General features: G+C 45.7%; 1 protein-coding gene across 2 annotated transcripts in view; it reads left to right on the top strand.

Annotated features, from left to right (window-relative positions):
• The window catches only part of afap1l2 (actin filament associated protein 1-like 2), a 162098-nt gene that overhangs the window by 25143 nt on the left and 111606 nt on the right, over positions 1-25349 (top strand). For both annotated transcript variants that reach the window (XR_005476798.1, XM_038991642.1), the window contains exon 2: positions 7644-7772. Coding sequence is in view for 1 of the 2 variants with exons in the window: in XM_038991642.1 (XP_038847570.1) it covers positions 7644-7772 (129 nt within the window). In the remaining variant the exon portion in view is untranslated. The remainder of the gene's footprint in view (positions 1-7643; positions 7773-25349) is intronic.

Genomic DNA, 25349 nt, shown 5'->3' with positions numbered 1-25349 from the left:
TGAGAACCATACTTAGGTAGCCCTTTTTCCCACCTGTCTTGGTGGGAAGTTGACTTTGTTTGTGGCACATAGCCCTAAGCTTCACGGTTTGTTTTGTATTGTTTATTGTAACAAGTGCCTGCAATCTGGTTCAGGTTATCAGTCATCCTACCAGTGTAGTTACAAACAGCACAGGAATGAAATCAACATGTTTTCATCACAGCTTTACTAATGCTGCAGAAAATTGCTTTAAAACAGTATCCAAATCCATCAGATGTAGTGATCACAATATAGTAGCCATATCTAGGAAAACCAATGTTCCCAAGGCTGGGTGTAATATAGTGTATAAGAGGTCATACAAGAAGTTCTGTAGTGATTCTTATGTTGATGATGTAAAGAATATTTGCTGGGCTGTGGTGTGTAATGAGGAGCAACCAGCTGCTGCACTTGACACATTCATGAAAGTACTTATTCCAGTTATTAATAAGCATGTACAGATTGTCACGTTCCTGACCTGTTTTCTGTTGTTTTTGTATGTGTTTGACAGTCAGGGCGTGAGTTTGGGTGGGTAGTCTATGTTATGTGTTTCTATGTTGGTTAAAGGGTGACCTGATATGGCTCTCAATTAGAGGCAGGTGGTTTTCATTTCCTCTGATTGAGAGCCATATTAAGGTAGGTGTTTTCACATTGATTGTTGTGGGTGGTTGTCTCCTGTGTCAGTGTATGTTACGCCACGCGGGACTGTTTCGGTTTTGTTTGTTCGTTCGTTTTATGTAGTCAGTTTTCCTGTTCTTGCGTTCTTCGTGTTTCATGTAAGTTCGTCGTCCAGGTCTGTCTACATCGTTTGTTGTTTTGTAATTATTCAAGTGTTCGTCGTGTTTTCTGTTTTGTTGATTAAAAATCATGTCTTATCACAACGCTGCATTTTGGTCTAATCCTTGCTACTCCTCTTCGGATGAGGAGAAGGAGGAAGCCCGTTACAGAACCACCCACCAAACCCGGATCAAGCAGCGGGACCACGAACAGTGGTCCACGAAAAAAGGATTGCAGGATTTCTGGAGTTGGGAGGAAATCATAGAGGGAAAAGGACCCTGGGCTAAGGTGGGAGTGAATCGCCGCTTTGAGGAGGAGAAGGAGGCAGCCACAGCCCAAAACCGCAGATATGAAGGTACGCGGCTAGCAAGGAAGCCCGAGAAGAAACCCCAAACATTTCTTGGGGGGGGGGCTAAGAGGTAGTGGGCCAAGGGCAGGTAGGAGACCTGCGCCCACTTCTCAGGCTAACCGTGGAGAGCGGGAGTACGGGCAGACACCGTGTTTACGCAGTAGAGCGCACGGTGTCTCCTGTACGTGTGCATAGCCCGGTGCGGGTTATTCCACCTCCCCGCACTGGTAGGGCTAGATTGAGCGTTGAGCCGGATGTCATGAAGCCGGCCCTACATATCTGGCCACCAGTACGCCTCCTCGGGCCGGCTTACATGGCACCAGCCTTACGCATGGTGTCCCCGGTTCGCCTACATAGCCCGGTGCGGGTTATTCCACCTCCCCGCACTGGTCGGGCGACGGGGAGTATTCAACCAGGTAAGGTTGGGCAGGCTCAATGCTCAAGGGAGCCAGTACGCCTGCACGGTCCGGTATTTCCGGCGCCACCTTCCCGCCCCAGCCTAGTACTACCAGTGCCTACACCACGCACCAGGCTTCCAGTGCGTTTCCAGAGCCCTGTTCCTCCTCCACGCACTCTCCCTATGGTGCGTGTCTCCAGCCCAGTGCCTCCAGTTCCGGCACCACGCACTAAACCACCTGTGCGTCTCCAGAGCCCTGTACGCACTGTTCCTTCTCCCCGCACTCGCCCTGAGGTGCGTGCCCTCAGCCCGGTACCTCCAGTTCCGGTACCACGCACCAGGCCTATAGTGCGCTTCGAGAGGTCAGTGTGCCCTGTCCCTGCTCCCCGCACTAGCTTTGAAGTGCGTGTCTCCAGTCCGGTGCCTCCAGTTCCGGCACCATGCCCCAGGCCTACAGTGCGCCTCATCCGGCCAGAACCATCCGTCTGCCCAGTGCCATCTGAGCCATCTGTCTGCCCAGTGCCGTCTGAGCCATCTGTCTGCCCAGCGCCGTCTGAGCCATCTGTCTGCCCAGCGCCGTCTGAGCCATCTGTCTGCCCAGCGCCGTCTGAGCCATCTGTCTGCCCAGCGCCGTCTGAGCCATCTGTCTGCCCAGCGCCGTCTGAGCCATCTGTCTGCCCAGCGCCGTCTGAGCCATCTGTCTGCCCAGCGCCGTCTGAGCCATCTGTCTGCCCAGCGCCGTCTGAGCCATCTGTCTGCCCAGCGCCTTCTGAGCCATCCGTCTGCCCAGCGCCTTCTGAGCCATCCGTCTGCCACGAGCCATTAGAGCCGCCCGTCTGTCCCGAGCCATTAGAGCCGTCCGTCAGTCAGGAGCCGCTAGAGCCGTCCGTCAGTCAGGAGCTGCCAGAGCCGCCAGCCAGTCAGGAGCTGCCAGAGCCGCTAGCCAGTCAGGAGCTGCCAGAGCCGCCAGCCAGTCAGGAGCTGCCAGAGCCGCCAGCCAGTCAGGAGCTGCCAGAGCCGCCAGCCAGTCAGGAGCTGCCAGAGCCGCCAGCCAGTCAGGAGCTGCCAGATCCGCCAGCCAGTCAGGAGCTGCCAGAGCCGCCAGCCAGTCAGGAGCTGCCAGAACCGCCAGCCAGTCAGGAGCTGCCAGAGCTGCCCTACAGTCATGAGCTGCCCTCCAGTCATGAGCTGCCCTCCAGTCATGAGCTGCCCTCCAGTCATGAGCTGCCCTCCAGTCATGAGCTGCCCTCCAGTCATGAGCTGCCACCCAGTCATGAGCTGCCACCCAGTCATGAGCTGCCACCCAGTCATGAGCTGCCACCCAGTCCGGAGCTGCCACCCAGTCCGGAGCTGCCACCCAGTCCGGAGCTGCCATTAGTACAGAGTTGTCCCTCTGTCCGGAGCTACCTCTCTGTCCGGAGCTACCTCTCTGTCCTGAGCTACCTCTCTGTCCTTAGCTACCTCTCGTTCCTGAGTTGTCTCCTCTATGTAGGAGGGGCCTTAGTGAAGGTTCCTGGACCATGGTCGGGGGCGAGGGTCGCCACTCAAAGGACGCTAAGGAGGGGGACAAAGACAGTGGTGGAGTGGTGTCCTCGTCCACCGCCGGAGCCGCCACCGCGGACAGATGCCCACCCAGACCCTCCCCTTGAGTTTTAGGGGTGCGCCCGGAGTTCGCACCTTGAGGGGGGGGTTCTGTCACGTTCCTGACCTGTTTTCTGTTGTTTTTGTATGTGTTTGACAGTCAGGGCGTGAGTTTGGGTGGGTAGTCTATGTTATGTGTTTCTATGTTGGTTAAAGGGTGACCTGATATGGCTCTCAATTAGAGGCAGGTGGTTTTCATTTCCTCTGATTGAGAGCCATATTAAGGTAGGTGTTTTCACATTGATTGTTGTGGGTGGTTGTCTCCTGTGTCAGTGTATGTTACGCCACGCGGGACTGTTTCGGTTTTGTTTGTTTGTTCGTTTTATGTAGTCAGTTTTCCTGTTCTTGCGTTCTTCGTGTTTCATGTAAGTTCGTCGTCCAGGTCTGTCTACATCGTTTGTTGTTTTGTAATTATTCAAGTGTTCGTCGTGTTTTCTGTTTTGTTGATTAAAAATCATGTCTTATCACAACGCTGCATTTTGGTCTAATCCTTGCTACTCCTCTTCGGATGAGGAGAAGGAGGAAGCCCGTTACACAGATAAAGGAAAATTACTGTAAAAACGGTTAAATCCCCTTGGATTGACGAGGAATTGAAAATGTGTATGGTTGAGAGGGATGATGCAAAAGGTATGTGAAATAAGATTGGCAATGTCAGGTATGCGTAACTGGTTGTAAAGGAGTCAGGTGCAGGAGAGCAGATATGGTGTAGCCAACGGAGCCTTTTATTTTGGCGAACCAAAAACACATGGTAAAGTGAACACGAAATAACAATACGGGTTAACATAACCCAGACTAACGCAACAGACTAACGGGCGCAATACATGAAACAGAATAAACAATACCACACAAAGACATGAGGGAAACAGAGGGTTAAATACACAACACGTAATGAGGGAAATGAGAACCAGGTGTGTGGGAAAACAAGACAAGACAAATGGAAAATGAAAAATGGATCTGCGATGGCTAGAAGACTGGCGACGTCGACCGCCGAGCACCGCCCGAAAAAGGAGAGGCATCGACTTCGGCAGAAGTCGTGACAGTACACCCCCCCCCCCCCCCCCCCGACGCGCGGCTCCAGCTGGCCTCGGGGACGACCCGGTGAACGAGGCGCATGGCGATCCGGATGGAGACGGTGGAACTCTCGCAGCAGGGAAGGATCTAACACGTCCTCTACCGGAACCCAGCATCTCTCCTCCGGACTGTACCCCTCCCAGTCCACGAGGTACTGAAGTCCTGACGTCTCGAATCCAGTATGGATCGAACGGAGTACGCCGGGGCCCCCTCGATGTCCAGAGGGGGCGGAGGAACCTACCGCACCTCAGCTTCCTGGAGCGGGCCAGCCACCACCGGCCTGAGGAGAGACACATGGAACGAGGGGTTAATGCGGTAATCGGGGGGAAGCTGTAACCTATAACATACCTCGTTCACTCTCCTCAGGACTTTAAATGGCCCCACAAACCGCGGACCCAGCTTCCGAGGGGGGGGGGGGGGGGAGGGGCAAGTTCTGGGTCGAGAGCCAGACCCGCCTCACTGCGGTGACGGTCTGCGCCAACTTTCACTGATATGGAAGGACATTCAAAGAGCATGCACTTACATAAATGACTGATGATTGGCTGAGAGAAATTGATGATAAAAAGTTTGTGGGGGTTGTTTTGGTAGACTGCAGTGATGCTTTTGACATTATTGATCAGTCTGCTGCTGGAAAAACATACATTGGGGCAAAAAAGTATTTAGTCAGCCACCAATTGTGCAAGTTCTCCCACTTAAAAAGATGAGAGAGGCCTGTAATTTTCATCATAGGTACACTTCAACTATGACAGACAAAATGAGAAAAAAAAATCCAGAAAATCACATTGTAGGATTTTTTATGAATTTATTTGCAAATTATGGTGGAAAATAAGTATTTGGTCACCTACAAACAAGCAAGATTTCTGGCTCTCACAGACCTGTAACTTCTTCTTTAAGAGGCTCCTCTGTCCTCCACTCGTTACCTGTATTAATGGCACCTGTTTGAACTTGTTATCAGTATAAAAGACACCTGTCCACAACCTCAAACAGTCACACTCCAAACTCCACTATGGCCAAGACCAAAGAGCTGTCAAAAGACACCAGAAACAAAATTGTAGACCTGCACCAGGCTGGGAAGACTGAATCTGCAATAGGTAAGCAGCTTGGTTTGAAGAAATCAACTGTGGGAGCAATTATTAGGAAATGGAAGACATACAAGACCACTGATAATCTCCCTCGATCTGGGGCTCCACGCAAGATCTCACCCCGTGGGGTCAAAATGATCACAAGAACGGTGAGCAAAAATCCCAGAACCACACGGGGGGACCTAGTGAAAGACCTGCAGAGAGCTGGGACCAAAGTAACAAAGCCTACCATCAGTAACACCCTACGCCGCCAGGGACTCAAATCCTGCAGTGCCAGACGTGTCCCCCTCCTTAAGCCAGTACATGTCCAGGCCCGTCTGAAGTTTGCTAGAGAGCATTTGGATGATCCAGGAGAAGATTGGGAGAATGTCATATGGTCAGATGAAACCAAAATATAACTTTTTGGTAAAAACTCAAATTGTCGTGTTTGGAGGACAAAGAATGCTGAGTTGCATCCAAAGAACACCATACCTACTGTGAAGCATGGGGGTGGAAACATCATGCTTTGGGGCTGTTTTTCTGCAAAGGGACCAGGACGACTGATCCGTGTAAAGGAAAGAATGAATGGGGCCATGTATCGTGAGATTTTGAGTGAAAACCTCCTTCCATCAGCAAGGGCATTGAAGATGAAACGTGGTTGGGTATGTGTTATGGCTTTACACCCCCTGCTATACTGTGGATAAAGAGTTACCTGTCTAACAGAACACAGAGGGTGTTCTTTAATGGAAGCCTCTTCAACATAATCCAGGTAGAATAAGGAATTCCCCAGGGCAGGTGTTTAGGCCCCTTACTTCTTTCAAGCTTTACTAACGACATGCCACTAGCTTTGAGTAAAGCCAGTGTGTCTGCAGTTGAAGTCGGAAGTTTACATACACTTAAGTTGGAGTCATTAAAACTCGTTTTTCAACCACTCCAGAAATTTCTTGTTAACAAACTATAGTTTTGGCAAGTTGGTTAGGACATCTACATTGTGCATGACACAACTCATTTTTCCAACAATTGTTTACAGACAGATTATTTCACAATTTCAGTGGGTCAGAAGTTTACATACACTAAATTGACTGCCTTTAAACAGCTTGGAAAGTTCCAGAAAATGATGTCATGGCTTTAGAAGCTTCTGATTGGCTAATTGACATAATTTGAGTCCATTGGAGGTGTACCTGTGGATGTATATCAAGGCCTGCCTTCAAACTCACTGCCTCTTTGCTTGACATCAGGGGGAAATCAAAAGAAATCAGCCAAGACCTCAGAAAATACATTTTAGACCTCCACAAGTCTGGTTCATCCCTGGGAGCAATTTCCAAACGCCTGAAGGTACCACGTTCACCTGTACAAACAATAGTACGCAAGTACAAACACCATGGGACCACGCAGCCGTCATACCGCTCAGGAAGGAGACGCGTTCTGTCTCCTAGAGATGAATGTACTTTGGTGCGAAAAGTGTAAATCAATCCCAGAAAAACAGCAAAGGACCTTGTGAAGATGCTGGAGGAAACAAGTACAAAAGTATCTATATCCACAGTAAAACGAGTCCTATATCGACATAACCTGAAAGGCCGCTCAGCAAGGGAGAAGCCACTGCTCCAAAACCGCCATAAAGAAGCCAGGCTACGGTTTGCAACTGCACATGGGGACGAAAATTGTACTTTTTGGAGACATGTCCTCTGGTCTGATAATACAAAAATATAATTGTTTGGCCATAATGACCATTGTCATGTTTGGAGGAAAAAGGGGGGGGGCTTGCAAGCCGAAGAAGACCATCCCAACCGTGAAGCACGGGGTGGAGGCATCATGTTTTGGGGGTGCTTTGCTGATGATCAGAACGTGCTGTTGGTATGTTAAAGGCGCTTCCATGAACAAGTGTTGGAACACGTCCAACTAAATCCACGATTTTAATTGGCTGCAGAAGTTGTGCCAGGATGTAATCACTGCCACCTTGTGAGGTTAGCAAAGGGCTAATGTGTGTCATGTTATCTGATGGGACCTTCTACAATTTCGCTTTCTGTCACATGCAAGTAAATCGAAAATGTTTAATTGTCTGATATGCATTTTGTGTGAGAACCTGTTTAACTTTAAATGCTTGCTTATGTTCGCATGTAGCAGAAAGTAATGAACCACAACTTGAAACAAGACAGTAATAGTAACAATTGGTCAGAGCACTTTACATTGTATGGGGAGGGGAACTCATCTTACCCACTGCCAATGTGTAGCAGCACTCACCTTTTCTTCTTTAGGCTTTACTCACAGATAAGTTAAGTTTCTAACACTGTCCAAAACTGACAATGTTTGTTCTCTGTGTGTCCTATTCTAGTGCTGGATCAACTCCTGGAGGAGCTGCAACGCTTCCTCCTGATCCTGGATCGGGAAAACCTGAGTGGGAATGCCACTGTGCAGAAAGGCCTGCTGTCTGACCTGCTGCAGTCCTACAGATGCTCCAACGGTATGTGTAACCAGTGGACATCTGACATGGCCCAGCAAACATGCCCACATTGGCGTGAGGTAGGCCCAAAGCGGGCAAATATATTGTCCCCATGTAGGTTTCCCACATTGGGCCGATGCGCCTTGCTCATCGGCTCCACATTGGCCCCAAGGTAGGTGGCCCCAAGAAAAGCCATAACTTTGCCTAAAATAATTATACTCTTTAGATCAACTGCCCTTATTGGGCCCCGACATAAGCCCATGGTACTGACCATATCGGGCTCCTGAGTGGCGCAGCGATCTAAGGCACTGCATCTCAGTGCTAGAGGCGTCTCTACAAACCCTGGGTCGATTCCAGGCTGTATCACAACCAGCTGTGATTGGGAGTCCCATAGGGCATCGCACAATAGGCTCAGCGTCGTCTGGGTTAGGGTTTGGCTGGGTTAGGTCATTTTAAATAAGAATTTGTTCTTAACTGACTTGCCTAGTTCCATAAAGGTTAAATAATGTATGTATTGTATGTATGTATTACCCACCAGGCACGTGCACAGATAGGGTTATACCTGTGCCGAGCACATGCCCCTTTGCCCTCCCACTCACCAAGTGCCCTTTTGGGTGGTGGTATAATATTTGTTGTCGTGTACTGTTTTTGTCATTGTTCTAAACCCACTGCCCCCAAGATGTTGTGATGTCGTCAAGTTCGCCACCCGTTACCCTGTCCATTGGTTAGCCCTGTACAGAGTTCACATGCGCCCGGGTTGCCTTTTTCCCAGTCCGCCCTGTACAGAGATTGTGTGGGCCGGGTTTCCGAACATGCATGGCCTGAGATGTGGTCACTGGTCATGTGTGTAGCGAGCTACCCAGTTTAAATATCAACAGTAGGCTACTGCCACAGGAGCATAACACTTGATTTACATCATCAATATTCGGTCTGGTTTGCAGCAGCATTTCAATTATTTCCTTATAGAAACAAAGCTGCGGAAAGCCTGGTGAATTTAAATACATTTGCCAAAGTTATAGATTTACTGCTGTCAGTTCAGAAAGAATTTGAATAATTCTACACCATGAGTAGAGGCGGCAGGGGCGGAAGGTAGCCTAGTGGTTACAGCGTTGGACTAGTAACTGAAAGGTTGCAAGAGCGAACCCCGAGCTGACAAGGTAAAAAATCTGTCGTTCTGCCCCTGAACAAGACAGTTAACCCACTGTTCCTAGGCCGTCATTGAAAATAAGAATTTGTTCTTAACTGACTTGCCTAGTTAAATAAAGGTTAAATAAATAAATTGTGAGCAAACATTGTTTTACAAAGTAGTGCCAAAAGCCTATCTCTCTATTGTTTTAGTCTACTTTGCAATTGGCCTATTGGATGTCGATAGCACACAGATTACGGTCTTCTTTTTTCAGCAGGAGCCATTTGCACGCGATTGTATTAGAAATATTGTTTTGTTTGCATGCTGTTCACTGACAGATTAACAGTGCATTCCCCACTGTAGGCTATCCTTTGTTATTGGGCTACACACAATCCACAGCTAGGCAATGTTTTAAAAGAAGCTATTGATCCTCTGTGGCTAAATTATATATATTTTTAACCTTTATTTAACTAGGCAAGTCAGTTAAGACCAAATTCTTATTTACAAAGACGGCCTACCAGAAGGCAAAAGGCCTCCTGTGGGGACGGGGGCTGGGATAAAAAATGTATAATATAAAAAATATATAGGACAAAACACACATCACGACAAGAGAGACACCATAACACTACATAAATAAAGAACTAAGACAACAGCATGGCAGCAACACATGAAAACACAGCATGGTAGCAACTAGGGATGCAACGGTACAGTGGGTCCATGGTTCGGTATGTATCGCGGTTTGTGTGTCACGGTAACGGTACGGTTTCGGTATCTTTATATTTAAGAAAAAACTAAAAACACATCTCCCTTTAAACAATGAACGCTTTATTTTGCCTATAGACAAATAAAACGTTCCATTCAGAAAAGTGTATGAAATCAAGGGGAAAAAAACGTTCAAATTAAAAGTGCTTCTTAGCTTTCACAACCTGTAGGTGCTTTGCCTTCTCTAGTTTAAATAAACGTGGTACACACTTGTATAGGCAATATTAAATGTAAAAATAACTTGAATTGCAACATCAAGTTGGTACCCTATATGAGATATCTATTCCTTTATGTTGAGGTTCCTCTTTAAAAAGATAAACATGTCAACATTCGCTGAAGCAAGACGAGAACGGCTTGCACTGACATTGTCCCCCGCAGTGGAGAAAACTCTCACTTGCAACAGAGGTTCCCGGGACACTGAGGCACATCATGTTTTCATCACATTTTAAAGCACATGATAAAAACAATACCATGAAAAAAAATATAAAAAAATAGGTAATTCCTGATGTTCATGCTCCACAATTTCTTTGAGATCCTTGTAGACTCTGTCGCAGCAGGCTGGCATGGATTTAAACCTTGGATCAAGGGCTGTAGCTCTGTGACGGTAGTCTAGAAGATCCCTGTCTGTGTATCTTCTCTCCAAGTCCTGAATGATGGCTGCCTTGGCCTCCCTGATGGTTGCACTGTCCTCAGGACCTGGTGCCATGGATTTGAGAATCATTGTCTTTAGAGGGAGCATCAATGATGAGGTGGGACTTGTTTCACTGCTCATGAGAGTTGTCATTATTTTCAGGGGGTTCGGTAGCTGAATGAGTTCTTCTGCCAGCTTCAGTTCACTGCCAGTCAGCATGGCTATGTCTTTAACCGAATTCTTCACAGCCTTGTCCAATACTGCAGAGTAGATGGCCGGTTGCTGATCCACATGACGTTCCAGCATGTCATGTATGGTATTCCAACGGGTTGTGACATCATGGATTCATTTGTGCTTTGGTATATCTAGCATCTCTTGCTTGACTGTCAAATCTTGGTGAGCTGTTCTGCTTTGTGGGAAAAAGTCACCAGTTTTTCTGACCTTCCCCAGGAGGCGGGACACTGCCTTGAGAGAGACTGCCCTCTTGGCTGCTAGGTTCAGGATGTGTGCAAAACATCCAATGTGGGGCCCAAACCCATCAGCTTCATGGATGGCATTCACAATGTTTTGTGCGTAATCTGTAGTGGCTAAGATTGTGATATTTGGTATCTCTAGCTTCCACTCAGTCACATCATTCATTCATTCTAGGGCTGAGTGTGTGCTTGTATGACTCTCATACAGGGGACGAGTTTGCAACACGTAGCTCTTCATCTCCCAATCCAGTACGTAGTTAACCGTCACAGTAAGGTAGCTTTGAGTTGCTCTGGAGGTCCAACTATCAGTGGAGATAGTTAGATAGGGTGTCTGTCAATTCGTTTTCAATTTCTCTCCGTGATGTTTCATAGAGTTTGGGAATTACATTGCTGCTGAAATGTGTGCGGGAAGGGACATTGTAACACGATAAAAATAAAAAAAATCAGGTGACGAAATCCCGAGTCAATAACCACCGAATAGGATAGGGCTGCAAATCTTTGGCTATGAATACTCCCACTCCTTTCGTTATTTCTTTATGATTTTCTGAATTTGTCTCAAATTGTTGTTAGAAGGCAACAGCGAGAGATTGTTGTGTTTTCGCTAACGAGTGGACTCTCCTTGCTCCAGCTCCACCTGCAAGGGATACGGCCGGGTGATGGCGACGTAAATGACACATCATGTTAGAAGTGTTTCCACTCGAGTAGCCGACAGTGGGAAAGCAATGCTCGATGACTGTACTTTGTTTGTTTACGGTCTTCTTACCCTCGCCTCTTCAAATGTGCTTCTCTCTGTCACACTAGCGCACGCCATTGTCACGTGGCGTGACAATGTATATTTCTAACACTGTCCAAAACTGACAATGTTTTTAGTTTCCCCTCTCTTCATGGGGCCTGTTACGAATCCCTTTGGCCCGACAATCTAGGGGGGATGGTAATGGGACCCGTAACACAACTCATGCAAATTATTATAGTGACAACGTAACAGTGAGAACAAAAATAACCACAGACAACTAAATTACTACCGTCAAACACTCAAGGTTTATTTAAAAACACACGGTAATGGGGGGAGCAGGAAAAGGGGCTGAGCGGGACCCAAGGAATGAAAGAATAATCCAAAAACACCCCTAAGCTAGACTAGCCTACTTCACAAACAGCTAACTAACTAACCAAAAATACAGGGGGTGGTCCGCCCAGTTCTAACTAGTGTTTATATAACAAAGTTTACCTACGGGTAGTGTATGCCCAAGGGCGACTTGTCTGGTTACCCCCTTTTCCCACCATCAAACAAACACTCAAACACCATAACCAAAACAATACTCACAGGTGGGGACAAAGTGACATGTAGCTGCAAAACACACAAGCGATCTACAGACAGAAGGCATGTTACAAAGAGATTGAGCTGGGGAGACAACAACTGACAGGGGTTTTAAACCAAGGGAAAGGGACCGTGATTGGGTAAGGGAAAAGGAGCAGGTGTCTTCTGATTAGCGACTGATTGATGACTGATTGGGGAATGATTATTGTCACCTGTGAGTAGGGGAGAAGGAGAGAAAAGAAATACACACAGGATACACACAGAACACTTGTATCCGTAACAGGGCCCCTTTAGGAAGGTTTCCTACTGAGATGTCATTGCAAATCGCCCATTGGCTGTTTAATGGGGAGGTGGTTGCAGTCACTGCGGTTGCCACATTTTGAGACATTGCTGTGGAGTAAAGTTTGTCAGCCCTCAAGGAGCCCTCTAACGGCCTGGTGCCACAAGCAGTTGCCTGCCTTGCCTGTTCACAAGCTGAGCGTCTGGTCTGTGGATCTGAATGCACAACGTGCATGGAGTATGCAATGGATGAGGGAGCTTCCTACTGCTTGAGCTATGTTGTTGATGAAAATTGAGAAGAGCGTGGGGCCTAGGATCGAGCCTTAGGGTACTCCCTTGGTGACAGGCAGTGGCTGAGACAGCAGATGTTCTGACTTTATACACTGCACTCTTTGAGAGAGGTAGTAAGCAAATCAGTCCGAAGACCCTTCAGAGACACTAATACTCAGCCGGCCCACAAGAATGAAATGGTCTACCCTATCAAAAGCTTTGGCCAAGTCAATAAAAATAGCAGCACAACATTGCTTAGAATGACATCATTTAGGACATTTAAGGTTGCAGTGACACATCTATAACCTATGCGGAAACCAGATTGCATACCAGAGAGAATACTATAGACATCAAGAAAGTCAGTCAGTTGACAAGTTTTTCCAACACTTTTGATAAACAGGGCAAAATAGAAATTGGCCTATAACAGTAGGATCAGCTTCATCTCCCCCTTTAGGTAAAGGATGCACCGTGGCTGCCTTCCAAGTAATGGGAACCTCCCCAGAGAGGAGAGACTGCTTTAAAAGGTCAGAGATAGGCTTGGCGATGATGGGGGCAGCAACCTTAAAGAAGAAAGGGTCTAAACCATCTGAACCAGATGCTTTGTTTGGGGTCAAGTTTAAGGAGCTCCTTTAGCACCTCGGACTGAGTGACCGTCTGCAGGGAGAAACTTTGTAGCGGGAAAAGGAGGAGCATCGGGGATAGTCCCATTAGAAGGGGTGGGAGATGAGGAAATGTTGGACGGGCAAGGAGGCATGACAGAGTCAAATAGGAATCCTGACTTGTGATTAAAGAGATCAGCCAAGTGCTCCTTGTCAGTAACAACCACATCATCAACGTTAAGGGACATGAGCAGTTGTGAGGAGGGTTTATTCTCCAGTTCATTAACTGTTTTCCAGAACTTCTTGGGGTTAGACCCATAAGGAGAGTACTGCTCCTTAAAGTAACTAACTTTGGCCTTCCAGAGTGCACTTATTTCTAATTTGCCTGAATGAGAGCCAATCAGCCTGAGTATTCGTGTGTCGAGTGATTTGCCAAATGGAATTCTTGAGGGGTTGTAACTCTGCCACATCACGGTTGAACCAGGGACTAAACCTGTTTTTAATTCTCAATTCTTTATGGGCATGTATTTGTTAACGATACCACTGAAAATATCAAAAAAGAAGGTCCAAGCATCTTCGACAGAGGGGATTAATCTGGTTCCAAACCAATTTACAGAGGCCAGATCATAAAGGAAGGCTTGCTCATTAAAGTTTTTTAGAAAACGTCTAGGACAAGTCAGGACAGATTGTTTCATTGAGCAGCCTTTACGAACATAGGTTGTAAAACAGTGATCACTTAGGTCATTACAGAAAACACCAGACTGATACCTATCAGGATTATTTGTAAGGATAACATCAAGGAGAGTAGCCTTTTCTGGGTGTTTGGAGTCATACCTTGTGAGATTGGTAATAATCTGAGAAAGATTTAGGGAGTCCCATTGCTTTAGGAATTGGCCAGGTGGTTTAAGCATGTCCCAGTTTAGGTCACCTAGCAGGACAAATTCAGACTTAGTGTAAGGGACCAGGAGAGCTAGGGCATTTAGGGTGGCTGATAACACTCAGCAACAGTCAACAAAGAGTTATTTGAAAGTTGAATGTGTAAAACCAGCAAATCAAATTGTTTGGGGACAGACTTGGTGGAGACAACCAAGCACTGAAGGTGTTCCTTTGTAAAGATTGCAACTTCACCTACTTTGGAAGATCTGTCTTGCCAAAAAAGGTTATAACCAGAAAGGTTAACATCAGTGTTCAAAACATTCTTTCTTAACCACGTCTCAGTAATGACCAACACATCTGGATTGGAGCTGTGAACCCACACTTTCAATTGATGCATTTTAGGTAATAAGCTTCTAGTGTTAACGTTAAGAAATCCAGGCTTTTACAAGAGCAGAAATCAGTGAAGCATAAATCAGAATTGGGGCTAGCAACAGTAGATGGGCCAGGGTGTTCATGTACATTTCCAGATATAATCAGCAGTAATACAAATCAGGGCATGGCAGAGGACAGGGAGAGCTCTGCAGTGTTGATTTATAAAATGTGCATGTGCATTAGATGGCAACAAGATCATATTGCACAGCAATTTCATCAGGTAACATGAATACAAACCTGGCGAGAGGTGGTTAGAGTAGGATGGGAGGCCAAGAGTCTGTGTAACCAATAGACAGTCAGAGTCTTGAGTGTATGAACAAACATAGACTGTCCCATGGTTGGGTAAACAAGCCATATAACAACTTGGGGCTAGCCATTGTAAGTTCAGAGTCACTCGCCTCAACAGTGCATGTGTGCTGGAGGCGACCGAAAGCTCGGGACAGAAAGGGGAGTGTGGCGGGGGTACCTAGACCAGACAGGGGGAGACAGGCCAGGGCAGTCGGTGAACAGAATGACAGGTGGAATCCAAGCAGCAGTGCAGCAGGCAACGGGAGTAGGTGTCACACCCACTTGAGAGGAGCTTTTTTCAGGAGGCAGATTCCTTGTAGAAAATCCCAGCTAGCTAACTAATGTAGATAGCAAGTCTTTGTCCGTCTTTTATATCTTAGCTATATCTTTTCAGTGTCGGCCAATGGTCCTTTACGACGTCCAAACAAAGTTGTCCTATGGCTGTTGTATTTTGGGGATTCTGAGGAGGATATCTTCTCTGCACAGATGGAGGGGGCTTCAAAGGAGGGAGGGGCTGTGAAACTCTCTTGCCATTGTTAGGCTAAAGTGTTTTCACACCTCTCACTTCACAATTGCTCTTGATGTTACAGCTGCGGGGGAATAGGCTTTGTCGTGCCCTCTTCACGACTGTCTTGGTGTGTTTGGAGCATTCTATTTTTTTGGTGATGTGGACACCAAGGAACTTGAAGCTCTCAACCTGCTCCACTACAGCCCTGTTGATGAGAATGGGGGCATGCTCGGTCCTCCTTTTCCTGTAGTCCACAATCATCTCGTTAGTCTTGGTTACGTTGAGGGATAGGTTGTTATTCTGGCCCCACCCGGGCCAGGTCTCTGACCTCCTCCCTATAGGCTGTCTCGTCGTTATCGGTGATCTGGCACTGTTGTGTCGTCTGGAAACTTAATGATGGTGTTGGAGTCGTGCCTGGCCATGCAGTCGTGGGTGAACCGGGAGTACAGGAGGGGACTGAGCACGCACCCCTGAGGGGCTCCAGTATTGAGGATCAGCGTGGCAGATGTGTTGCTACCTACCCTCACCACTTGGGGCAGCCCGTCAAAGTCCAAGATCCAGTTGCAGAGGGAGGTGTTTAGTCCCAGGATCCTTAGCTTAGTGATGATCTTTGAGGGTACTATGGTGTTGAAGGCTGAGCTGTAGTCAATGAATAGCATTCTCACATAGGTGTTCCTTTTTTCCAGGTGGGAAAGGGCAGTGTGGAGTGCAATAGAGATTGCATCATCTGTGGATCTGTTTGGGCGGTATGCAAATTGGAGTGGGTCTAGGGTTTCTGGGATAATGATGTTGATGTGAGCCATTACCAGCCTTTCAAGGCACTTCATGGCTACGGCCATGAGTGCTACGGGTCTGTAGTCATTTAAGCAGGTTACCTTCATGTTCTTGGGCACAGGGACTATGGTGGTCTGCTTGAAACATGTTGGTATTACAGACTCAATCAGGGACATGTAGAAAATGTCACCTTCCAGTTGGTTAGCACATGCCCGGAGCACACGTCCTGGTAATTCGTCTGGCCCTCAGACTTGTGAATGTTGACCTGTTTAAATGTCTTACTCACGTCGGCTATGTTGAGCGTAATCACACAGGTCGTCCGGAACTGCTGATGGTCTCATGCATGCCTCAGTGTTGCTTGCCTCGAAGCGAGCATAGAAGTGATTTAGCTCGTCTGGTATGCTCGTGTCACTGGGCAGCTCGCGGCTGTGCTTCCCTTTGTAGTTTGTAATAGTTTGCAAGCCTTGCCACATAAGACGAGCGTCAGAGCCGGTGTAGTATGATTCAATCTTAGCCCTGTATTGACGCTTTGCCTGTTTGATGGTTCGTCTCAGGGCATAGCAGGATTTCTTATAAGCTTCCGGGTTAGAGTCCCGCACCTTTAAAGCGGCAGCTCTACCCTTTTGCTCAGTGCGAATGTTGCCTGTAATCCATGGCTTCTGGTTGGGGTATGTACGTACAGTCACTGTGGGGACGACGTCCTCGATGCACTTATTGATTAAGCCAGTGACTGATGTGGTGTACTCCTCAATGCCATCGGAAGAATCCCGGAACTTGTTCCAGTCTGTGATAGCAAAACAGTCCTGTAGTTTAGCATCTGCTTCATCTGACCATCTGAATTGGAATGAAGGTTTTGATTTTGAAGTTAGTATCCTGTATAAGTCCTTCAAAAAATAGGCCTGCTGGAAGATGAAACTATTATTTGGTAGTCTGCAGCAGACAGATCATAGTCCTATTTTTTTCAGCCGGAGCCGCACATCATTGGGTGTGTCAGTGAAACTGGAAAGCTTTTTTAGGACTTTAATGTCCTCATTATATTGTACAATATGTCTCCGCACACCTAGGCCTAGGCTATTGATGGATTCAAGATGAGGTCTTTTTTATGGATCTCAGATTCTCAGTTTGTCAGTGTTAAAGTAGCTCGGTATTTTTATCATTTGTGCGGTATAAAAAAAGTGAAGGTAAAATGATGTAGACAAATAAAAGACAAATATTTCCCGGACCCTAGGCTACTGAAAGATTTCCCAATGTATGCAACTTCTGTAAGCTCTTCTACTCTACTGCTCTATGTCATTATTCAAATGCAATAACATGCATGCAATGCTTTATTACCTCAAAGCTCCCCAGGTCACTCCCTTCTCGCGCCCACTTTAATGTTTCGGCACCTCCCGATTTACAAATTAAGCACTGAACACTGTACTCTAGACTCTAGCTAACCACCATATACTAAAATATTCACACAAGCCACTAGCTAGCCAGCCATATATCATGAGTTAGAAGATTATGAATATTAGGCAATATTATGAAGTAAGAGCAAGAAAAATCACAATCATACATTTAAAAAATATATTTTTTTACCTTTTCCAGATGTCAATCGTGTCTTTAGGAGGCACTTTAACTAGCTTGCCCACAATTTGTGAATGGCTGGCCCATGTTGGGCTGATGTGGGCTAGCCTGTGTTGGGCTGGTGTAGGCTAGCCCATGCCCACTGAATACCCACATGGGGCCAATGGGGTAATGTTTGCTAGGGGGTCTCCTGCTAATCTCGAAACCCAGAACCAGATTGTCACGTGATTTACTGGATTTGGTTCTGGGGGATTGTTGAGATTTTTGGCCTAGTGCAAGTTGCGAAGACCACACCGCCTCCCCTGAAATCCTCTCGGTAGTCTATCGGCCAAATTAACCCCTCCCCTTCCAAAATTCGAAAGATGCCCACCCCTGCGAAATCCTGATTTGTCTAAATCAGGCATTCCCAAACCAGGTGCCGTCGGGGGTACGCCAAATACCCCCAAAATATATATATTTGTATAAAAACAACTGTCCATTTAGTAAGGCCCGCGTCCATAGAGACACATACCAGCTCTACTGGTGGTACTGCTACTACCAGCAGTACTACACCTGCACCTGTCGACGACACAAGTTGTTCTGCTTCCATGAGCACATCCAATGCTAGCATCAGTAATTCTACATTTGTTGTTAGCCCAGCTAGCATGGACACTGACAGTTGTGAATCTGATGCAGCCGAAGAGCTACTGCTCCCTTACCCGGGAAAGCACCGAACAACCGACAGGGATGATGGACCATCGAAGAGGTGCAAATATGATGAGAACTACATTGATTTGGGGTTCACTTATATTGGGAGTAGTGCCTTTCCTCAGCCACAGTGTGTTATATGTGCAAAAGTACTATCTCACAACTTGATGAAACCTTCACTCTTGTGCAGACATTGAGAAACAAAACATGCCAATTTGAAAAATAAGCCACGAGTGTTTTTGAGCGAGAATTAAGATGACTTTCGAGTAGTAAGACATGTATAAAAGCAACAGATTAATAAGAAGGGGCTAGGAGCGTCTTATATAGTGAGCTACTGAGTGGCTAGGACAGTTAAGCCGTGCTGCTGCTCCAGTTTCAACTGTTCTGCCTGCGGCTATGGAACCCTGACCTGTTCACCGGACGTGCTACCTGTCCCAGACCTGCTGTTTTCAACTCTCTAGAGACAGCAGGAGCGGTAGAGATACTCTGAATGATTGGCTATGAAAAGCCAACTGACATTTACTCCTGAGGTTCTGGCCTGTTGCACCCTCGACAACCACTGTGATTATTATTATTTGACCCTGCTGGTCATTTAATGAACATTTGAACATCTTGGCCATGTTCTGTTATAATCTCCACCCGGCACAGCCACAAGAGGACTGGCCACCCCTCATATCCTGGTTCCTCTCTAGGTTTCTTCCTAGGTTCTGGCCTTTTTAGGGAGTTTTTATCTAGCCACCGTGCTTCTACACCTGCATTGCTTGCTGTTTGGGGTTTTAGGCTGGGTTTCTGTACAGCACTTTGAGATATCAGCTGATGTAAGAAGGGCTTTAGAAATTATTTTGTTTTGATTTGATTAAGCCCCATACTATTGTGGAGGACTTAATTCTTCCTGCTGCCGCGGATATGGCTGGAGCAATGCTGGGGGAAAGGCCAAAAAAACGATATAGACAATGACTTCATCAAACAACACTGTTTCACAATTCATCAATGACATGGCAGGAGATGTTTTTAAACAATTACTGCTTCGTATACAAGCCAGTGAATTCTTTGCATTACAGCTGGATGGGTCAACAGACGTGTCGGGCCTGGCACAGTTCCTGGTGTACAGTGGCTTGCGAAAGTATTCACCCCCCTTGGCATTTTTCCTATTTTGTTGCCTTACAACCTAGAATTAAAATAGATTTTGGGGGGGGGGGTTGTATCATTTGATTTAAACAACATGCCTATCACTTTGAAGATACAAAATATTTTTTATTGTGAAACAAACAAGAAATAAGACAAAAAAACGGAACTTGAGCGTGCATAACTAATAACCCCCCCAAAGTCAATACTTTGTAGACCCACCTTTTGCAGCAATTACAGCTGCAAGTCTCTTGGGGTATGTCTCTATAAGCTTGGCACATCTAGTCACTGGGATTTTTGCCCTTTCCTCAAGGCATAACTGCTTCAACTCCTTCAAGTTGGATGGGTTCTGCTAGTGTACAGCAATCTTTAAGTCATACCACAGATTCTGAACTGGATTGAGGTCTGGGCTTTGACGAGGCCATTCCAAGACATTTAAATGTTTCCCCTTAAACCACTCGAGTGTTGCTTTAGCAGTATGCTTAGGGTCATTGTCCTGCTGTAAGGTGAACCTCTGTCCCAGTCTCAAATCTCTGGAAGACTGAAACAGGTTTTCCGCAAGAGTACCTTCTTCCATATGTTAGTGGAGTCTCCCACATGCCTTTAGGCGAACACCAACACTTATTTTTTTCTTTAAGCAATGGCTTTTTTCTGGCCACTCTTCCGTAAAGCCCAGCTCTGTGGAGTGTACGGCTTAAGGTGGTTCCATGGACAGATACTCCAATCTCCGCTGTGGAGCTTTGCAGCTCCTTTAGGGTTATCTTTGGTCTCTTTGTTGCCTCTCTGATTAATGCCCTCCTTGCCTGGTCTGTGAGTTTTGGTGGGCAGCCCTATCTGGTCAGGTTTGTTGTGGTGCCATATTCTTTACATTTTTTAATAATGGATTTAATGGTGCTCTGTGGGATGTTCAAAGTTTCTGATATTTTTTTATAACCCAAACCTGATCTGTACTTCAACTTTGTCCTTGACCTGTTTGGAGAGCCCCTTGGTCTTCATGGTGCCGCTTGCTTGGTGGTGCCCATTCTTGCTTAGTGGTGTTGCAGACTCTGGGGCCTTTCAGAACAGGTATATACAGTTGAAGTTGGAAGTGTACATACACTTAGGTAGGAGTAATTAAAACTCATTTTTCAACCACTCCACAAATTTCTTGTTAACAAACTATAGTTTTGGCACGTCGGTTAGGACATCTGCTTTGTGAATGACGCAAGTCATTTTTCCAACAATTGTTTACGGACAGATTATTTCACTTATAATTCACTGTATCACAATTCCAGTGGGTCAGAAGATTACATACACTAAGTTGACTGTGCCTTTAAACAGCTTGGAAAATTCTAGAAAATTATGTCATGGCTTTAGAAGCTTCTGATAGGCCAATTGACATCATTTGAGTCAATTGGAGGTGTACCCGTGGATGCATTTCAAGGCCTTCAAGGCCTACCAACTCAGTGCCTCTTTGCTTGACATCATGGGAAAATCAAAAGAAATCAGCCAAGACCTCAGAAAATAAATGGTAGACCTCCACAAGTCTGGTTCATCCTTGGGAGCAATTTCCAAACGCCTGAAGGTACCACGTTCATCTGTACACACAATAGTATGCAAGTATAAACACCATGGGACCACGCAGCCGTCATACCACTCAGGAAGGAGCCGCGTTATGTCTACTAGAGATTAATGTACTTTGGTGCGAAAAGTGCAAGTCAATCCCAGAACAACAGCAAAGGACCTTGTGAAGATGCTGGAGGAAACAGGTACAAAAGTATCTATATCTACAGTAAAACGAGTCTATGTCGACATAACTTGAAAGGTCGCTCAGCAAGGAAGAAGCCACTGCTCTAAAACTGCCATAAAAAAGCCAGACTACGGTTTGCAACTGCACATGGGGACAAGATCGTACTTTTTTGAGAAGTCCTCTGGTCTGATGAAACAAAAATAGAACTGGTTGGCCATAATGACCATTGTCATGGTTGGAGGAAAAACGGGGAGGCATGCAAGCCGAAGAACACCATCCCGACTGTGAAACATGGGGGTGGCAGCATCATGTTGTGGGGGTGCTTTGTTGCATGGGGGACTGGTGCACTTCCCAAAATAGATGGCATCATGAGGAAAGAAAATTGTGGTTATATTGAAGCAACATCTCAAGACATCAATCAGGAAGTTAAAGCTTGGTCGCAAATGGGTCTTCCAAATGGACTATGACCCCAAGCATACTTCCAAAGTTGTGGCAAAATTGCTTAAGGACAACAAAATCAAGGTCTTGGAGTGGGCATCACAAAGCCCTGACCTCAATCCTATAGAAAATTTGTGCGCAGAACTGAAAAAGGGTGTGTGAGCAAGGAGGCCTACAAACCTGACTCAATTACACCAGCTCTGTCAGGAGGAATGGGCCAAAATTCACCCAACTTATTGTGGGAAGCTTGTGGAATGCTACCCGAAACGTTTGACCCAAGTTAAACAATTTAAAGGCAATGCTACCAAATACTAATTGAGTGTATGTAAACTTCTGACACACTGGGAATGTGATGAAAGAAATAAAAGCTGAAATAAATCATTCTCTACTATTATTCTGACATTTCACATTCCTAAAATAAAGTAGTGATCCTAACTAACCTAAGACAGGGCATTTTTACTAGGAATAAATGTCAGGAATTGTGAAACTGAGTTTAAATGTATTTGGCTAAGGTGTATGTAAACTTGAGATCGGAGATCATGTGACACTTAGATTTGTAAGAGGTGTGTAACTGGCTGCAGGGAAGTCAGGTGCAGGAGAGCAGAACTGGGTAACAACCGGAGCAGTTTAATGAGCAAACCCAACTGCACCCAGAACATCAAATTACGGGTTGAAATAACCCGTGGCAAACCAGTCTGAAGTGCACAAACGCTTTACAACAAACAATTCCACACACAGACATGCAGGGAACAGAGGGTTATATGCACGTCAAGTAATGAGGGAATGTAAACCAGGTGTGTGGGAAAACAATACAAAACAAATGGAAAATGAAAGGTGGATCGGCGATGGCTAGAAAACCGTTTACGTCGCCCGAACAAGGAGAGGAACCGACTTTGGACTTAGTCGTGACAAGATTGCACACAGGTGGACTTTATTTAACTAATTATGTGACTTCTGAAGGTAATTGGTTGCACCAGATCTTATTTAGGGGCTATATAGCAAATGGGGTGAATACATACTTTTCCGTTTTAAATCTTTTAGAATTTTTTGAAACAAGCTTTTTTTTTTTTACATTTCACTTCACCAATTTGCAATATTTTGTGTATGTCGATTACATGAATTCCAAATAAAAATCTATTTAAATGGCAGGTTGTAATGCAACAAAATAGGAAAAATTCCAAGGGGGATGAATACTTTTGCAAGGCACTGTATGCCTGTTACGTTTATGGGGTGTCAATTAAGCAAGACATCCTCTTCTGTACACCACTGGAAACCAGGACAACAGGAGAGGATATTTTTAAAGTCCTGGATAGCTTTGTGACATCAAATGGACTTTGGTAGTCAAGATGTTTTGGTATCTGTACTTATGACACAAAAGCCATGACAGGGAGACATAGTGGAGTGGTAACGTGCGTGCAAGCCGTTGCCCCCGACACCACTTGTGTACACTGCAGCATCCACCGAGAGGCTCTTGCCTCTCGGTGGATGCTGGGAATGGGAATGCCTGACAGCTTGAAAGACGTTTTGGACATTACAGTGAACATGGTTAACTTTGTTAAAGCAAGGCTCGTGAACTCTTGTGTTTTTTCTGCACTATGCAATGATATGGGCAGCGACCATGTAACGCATTTACAACATACAGAAGTGCGCTGGTTATCAAGGGGCAAAGTATTGCCACTTTTTTTAAATTGAGAGACGAGCTTAAAGTTTTCTTTACTGACCGTAATTTTCACTTGTCTGACCGCTTGCATGATGCCGAGTTTCTCACACGACTGGCCTATCTGGGTGATGTTTTTTCTCGCTTGAATGATCTGAATCTAGGATTACAGGGACTCTTCACAACTATATTCAATGTGCGGGACAAAATTGAGACTATGATTAACAAGTTGGAGCTCTTCTCTGTCTGCATTAACAAGAACAACACACAGGTCTTTCCATCATTGTTTGATTTTTTGTGTGCAAATGAACTCACGCTTACGGACAATGTCAAATGTGATATAGAGAAGCACCTGAGTGAATTGGGTGTGCAATTACCCACGTACTTTCCCGAAACGGATGACACAAACAACTGGATTCGTTATCCCTTTCATGCCCTGCCTCCAGTCCACTTACCTATATCTGAACAAGAGAGCCTCATTGAAATTGCAGTAAGTGGTTCTGTGAAAATGGAATTTAATCAGAAGCCACTGCCACATTTCTGGATTGGGCTGCGCTCAGAGTATCCTGACTTGGCAAATCGCTCTGTTAAGACACTGATGCCCTTTGAAACCATGTACCTATGTGAGAGTGGATTCCCGGCCCTCACTAGCATGAAAACTATGTACCGGCATCGACTGTGTGTGGAAAATTATTTAAGACTGCTACTCTCTCCAATACAACGCAGCATTGCAGAGTTATGAGCATCCTTTCAATCATACCCTTCTCATTAACCTGTGGTGAGTTATTCACAATTTCCGATGAGCAAATAAGGTTTTATATGTAAGATGGTTAAATAAAGAGCAAGAGTAGTGATAATTATTATATTATTATTTGTGCCCTGGTCCTATAAGAGCTCTTTGTCACTTCCCACGAGCCGGGTTGTGACAACTCACACTCACTCTTATGTTAAATAAATGTATCGTATAGTGTGTGTGTGGCATGCTTACATTGATGGCAAATAACAACATTTGAGAGTGCGCTGACCCTGGTGCTAGTGGGGTTACGCAGCTGGAGTTTGAATGTTTGAAGGGGTACGGGACTATTCAAATGTTTGGGAACCACTGGTCTAAATAATCAGTGACACATAAACCAGCACACCGGAAGAATTGTTCTTTGTATCCCTATGTTCCCGAAAGATAAAACTTTAGTTACGGATGGGGGCGAAACTAGTCTCCCGCTTGCCAATCCAAAGTCTTAACCATTAGAACAAGAGGACATCATCTACGTCCATGGATGACATTTGGGGACCACCCTTCACGAGAGTGTGATTCCAAATCACCTCTGCTACAAAGTGACGAGAAGTACTATTACAAAGAAGGAAGTTAGAGGTAGTTTCACGAGTCAATGCTAACTAGCGTTAGCGCAGTGACTGGAAGTCTATGGGTATCTGCTAGCATGCTAGCATAAAACTACCTCGAACTTCCTTCATACTGGACACAGAGACATAAATATTGTATCCACGTGTTCATCTGACTCTGGGGAAGTAGATAAAGGTCCTCATTGCCAAAATCCCGAAGTATCCCTTTAATCTGAGTCCAGAAAGCAACCGCTCAAGAATCAATGGGTAATTATCAAGAATTGAAATGACTATAAAACATCTTCCCAAATAAAGACTGTAGCTTTAAGTTAAGTGTGGTTCTCTTTCAGTCGACTCGGTTCAACATTTCACTATGGGACACGCCCCCTCGTGTCCTATTCTCTGAAACCTTATTCAATCACGCCTAACAGGCTAATCAGAGTTTTATGGGTGTGAGCCCCGCACATGTTGATTGGCTTCTTTCCTATTTACAGGAATTCTGCTAACTTTTGCTTGACTTTACCGAGTGAAGTTAACTCAGTTAGCTTGTTAGCTGATGACAAAGAGCGCTGCTAACTACAATTCCCATAGATTAGTTTGCACACAGTTAGTGCTATTAGCACTCTAGCTCCACTGCTTTAGTATAGGGCCGGGCGGTATACCACATTTTACGATATACCGGTATTGATGCACAGACTAGTTTCGGTTTTTACTTTGCCTTAAAA

Source organism: Salvelinus namaycush, chromosome 4 (genome assembly GCF_016432855.1).
Source record: "Salvelinus namaycush isolate Seneca chromosome 4, SaNama_1.0, whole genome shotgun sequence".
In the NCBI taxonomy this organism is placed as follows: Eukaryota; Metazoa; Chordata; class Actinopteri; order Salmoniformes; family Salmonidae; genus Salvelinus; species Salvelinus namaycush.
Note: the sequence above shows the minus strand (reverse complement) of the source record. Positions and strands in the feature narration are given on the sequence as shown.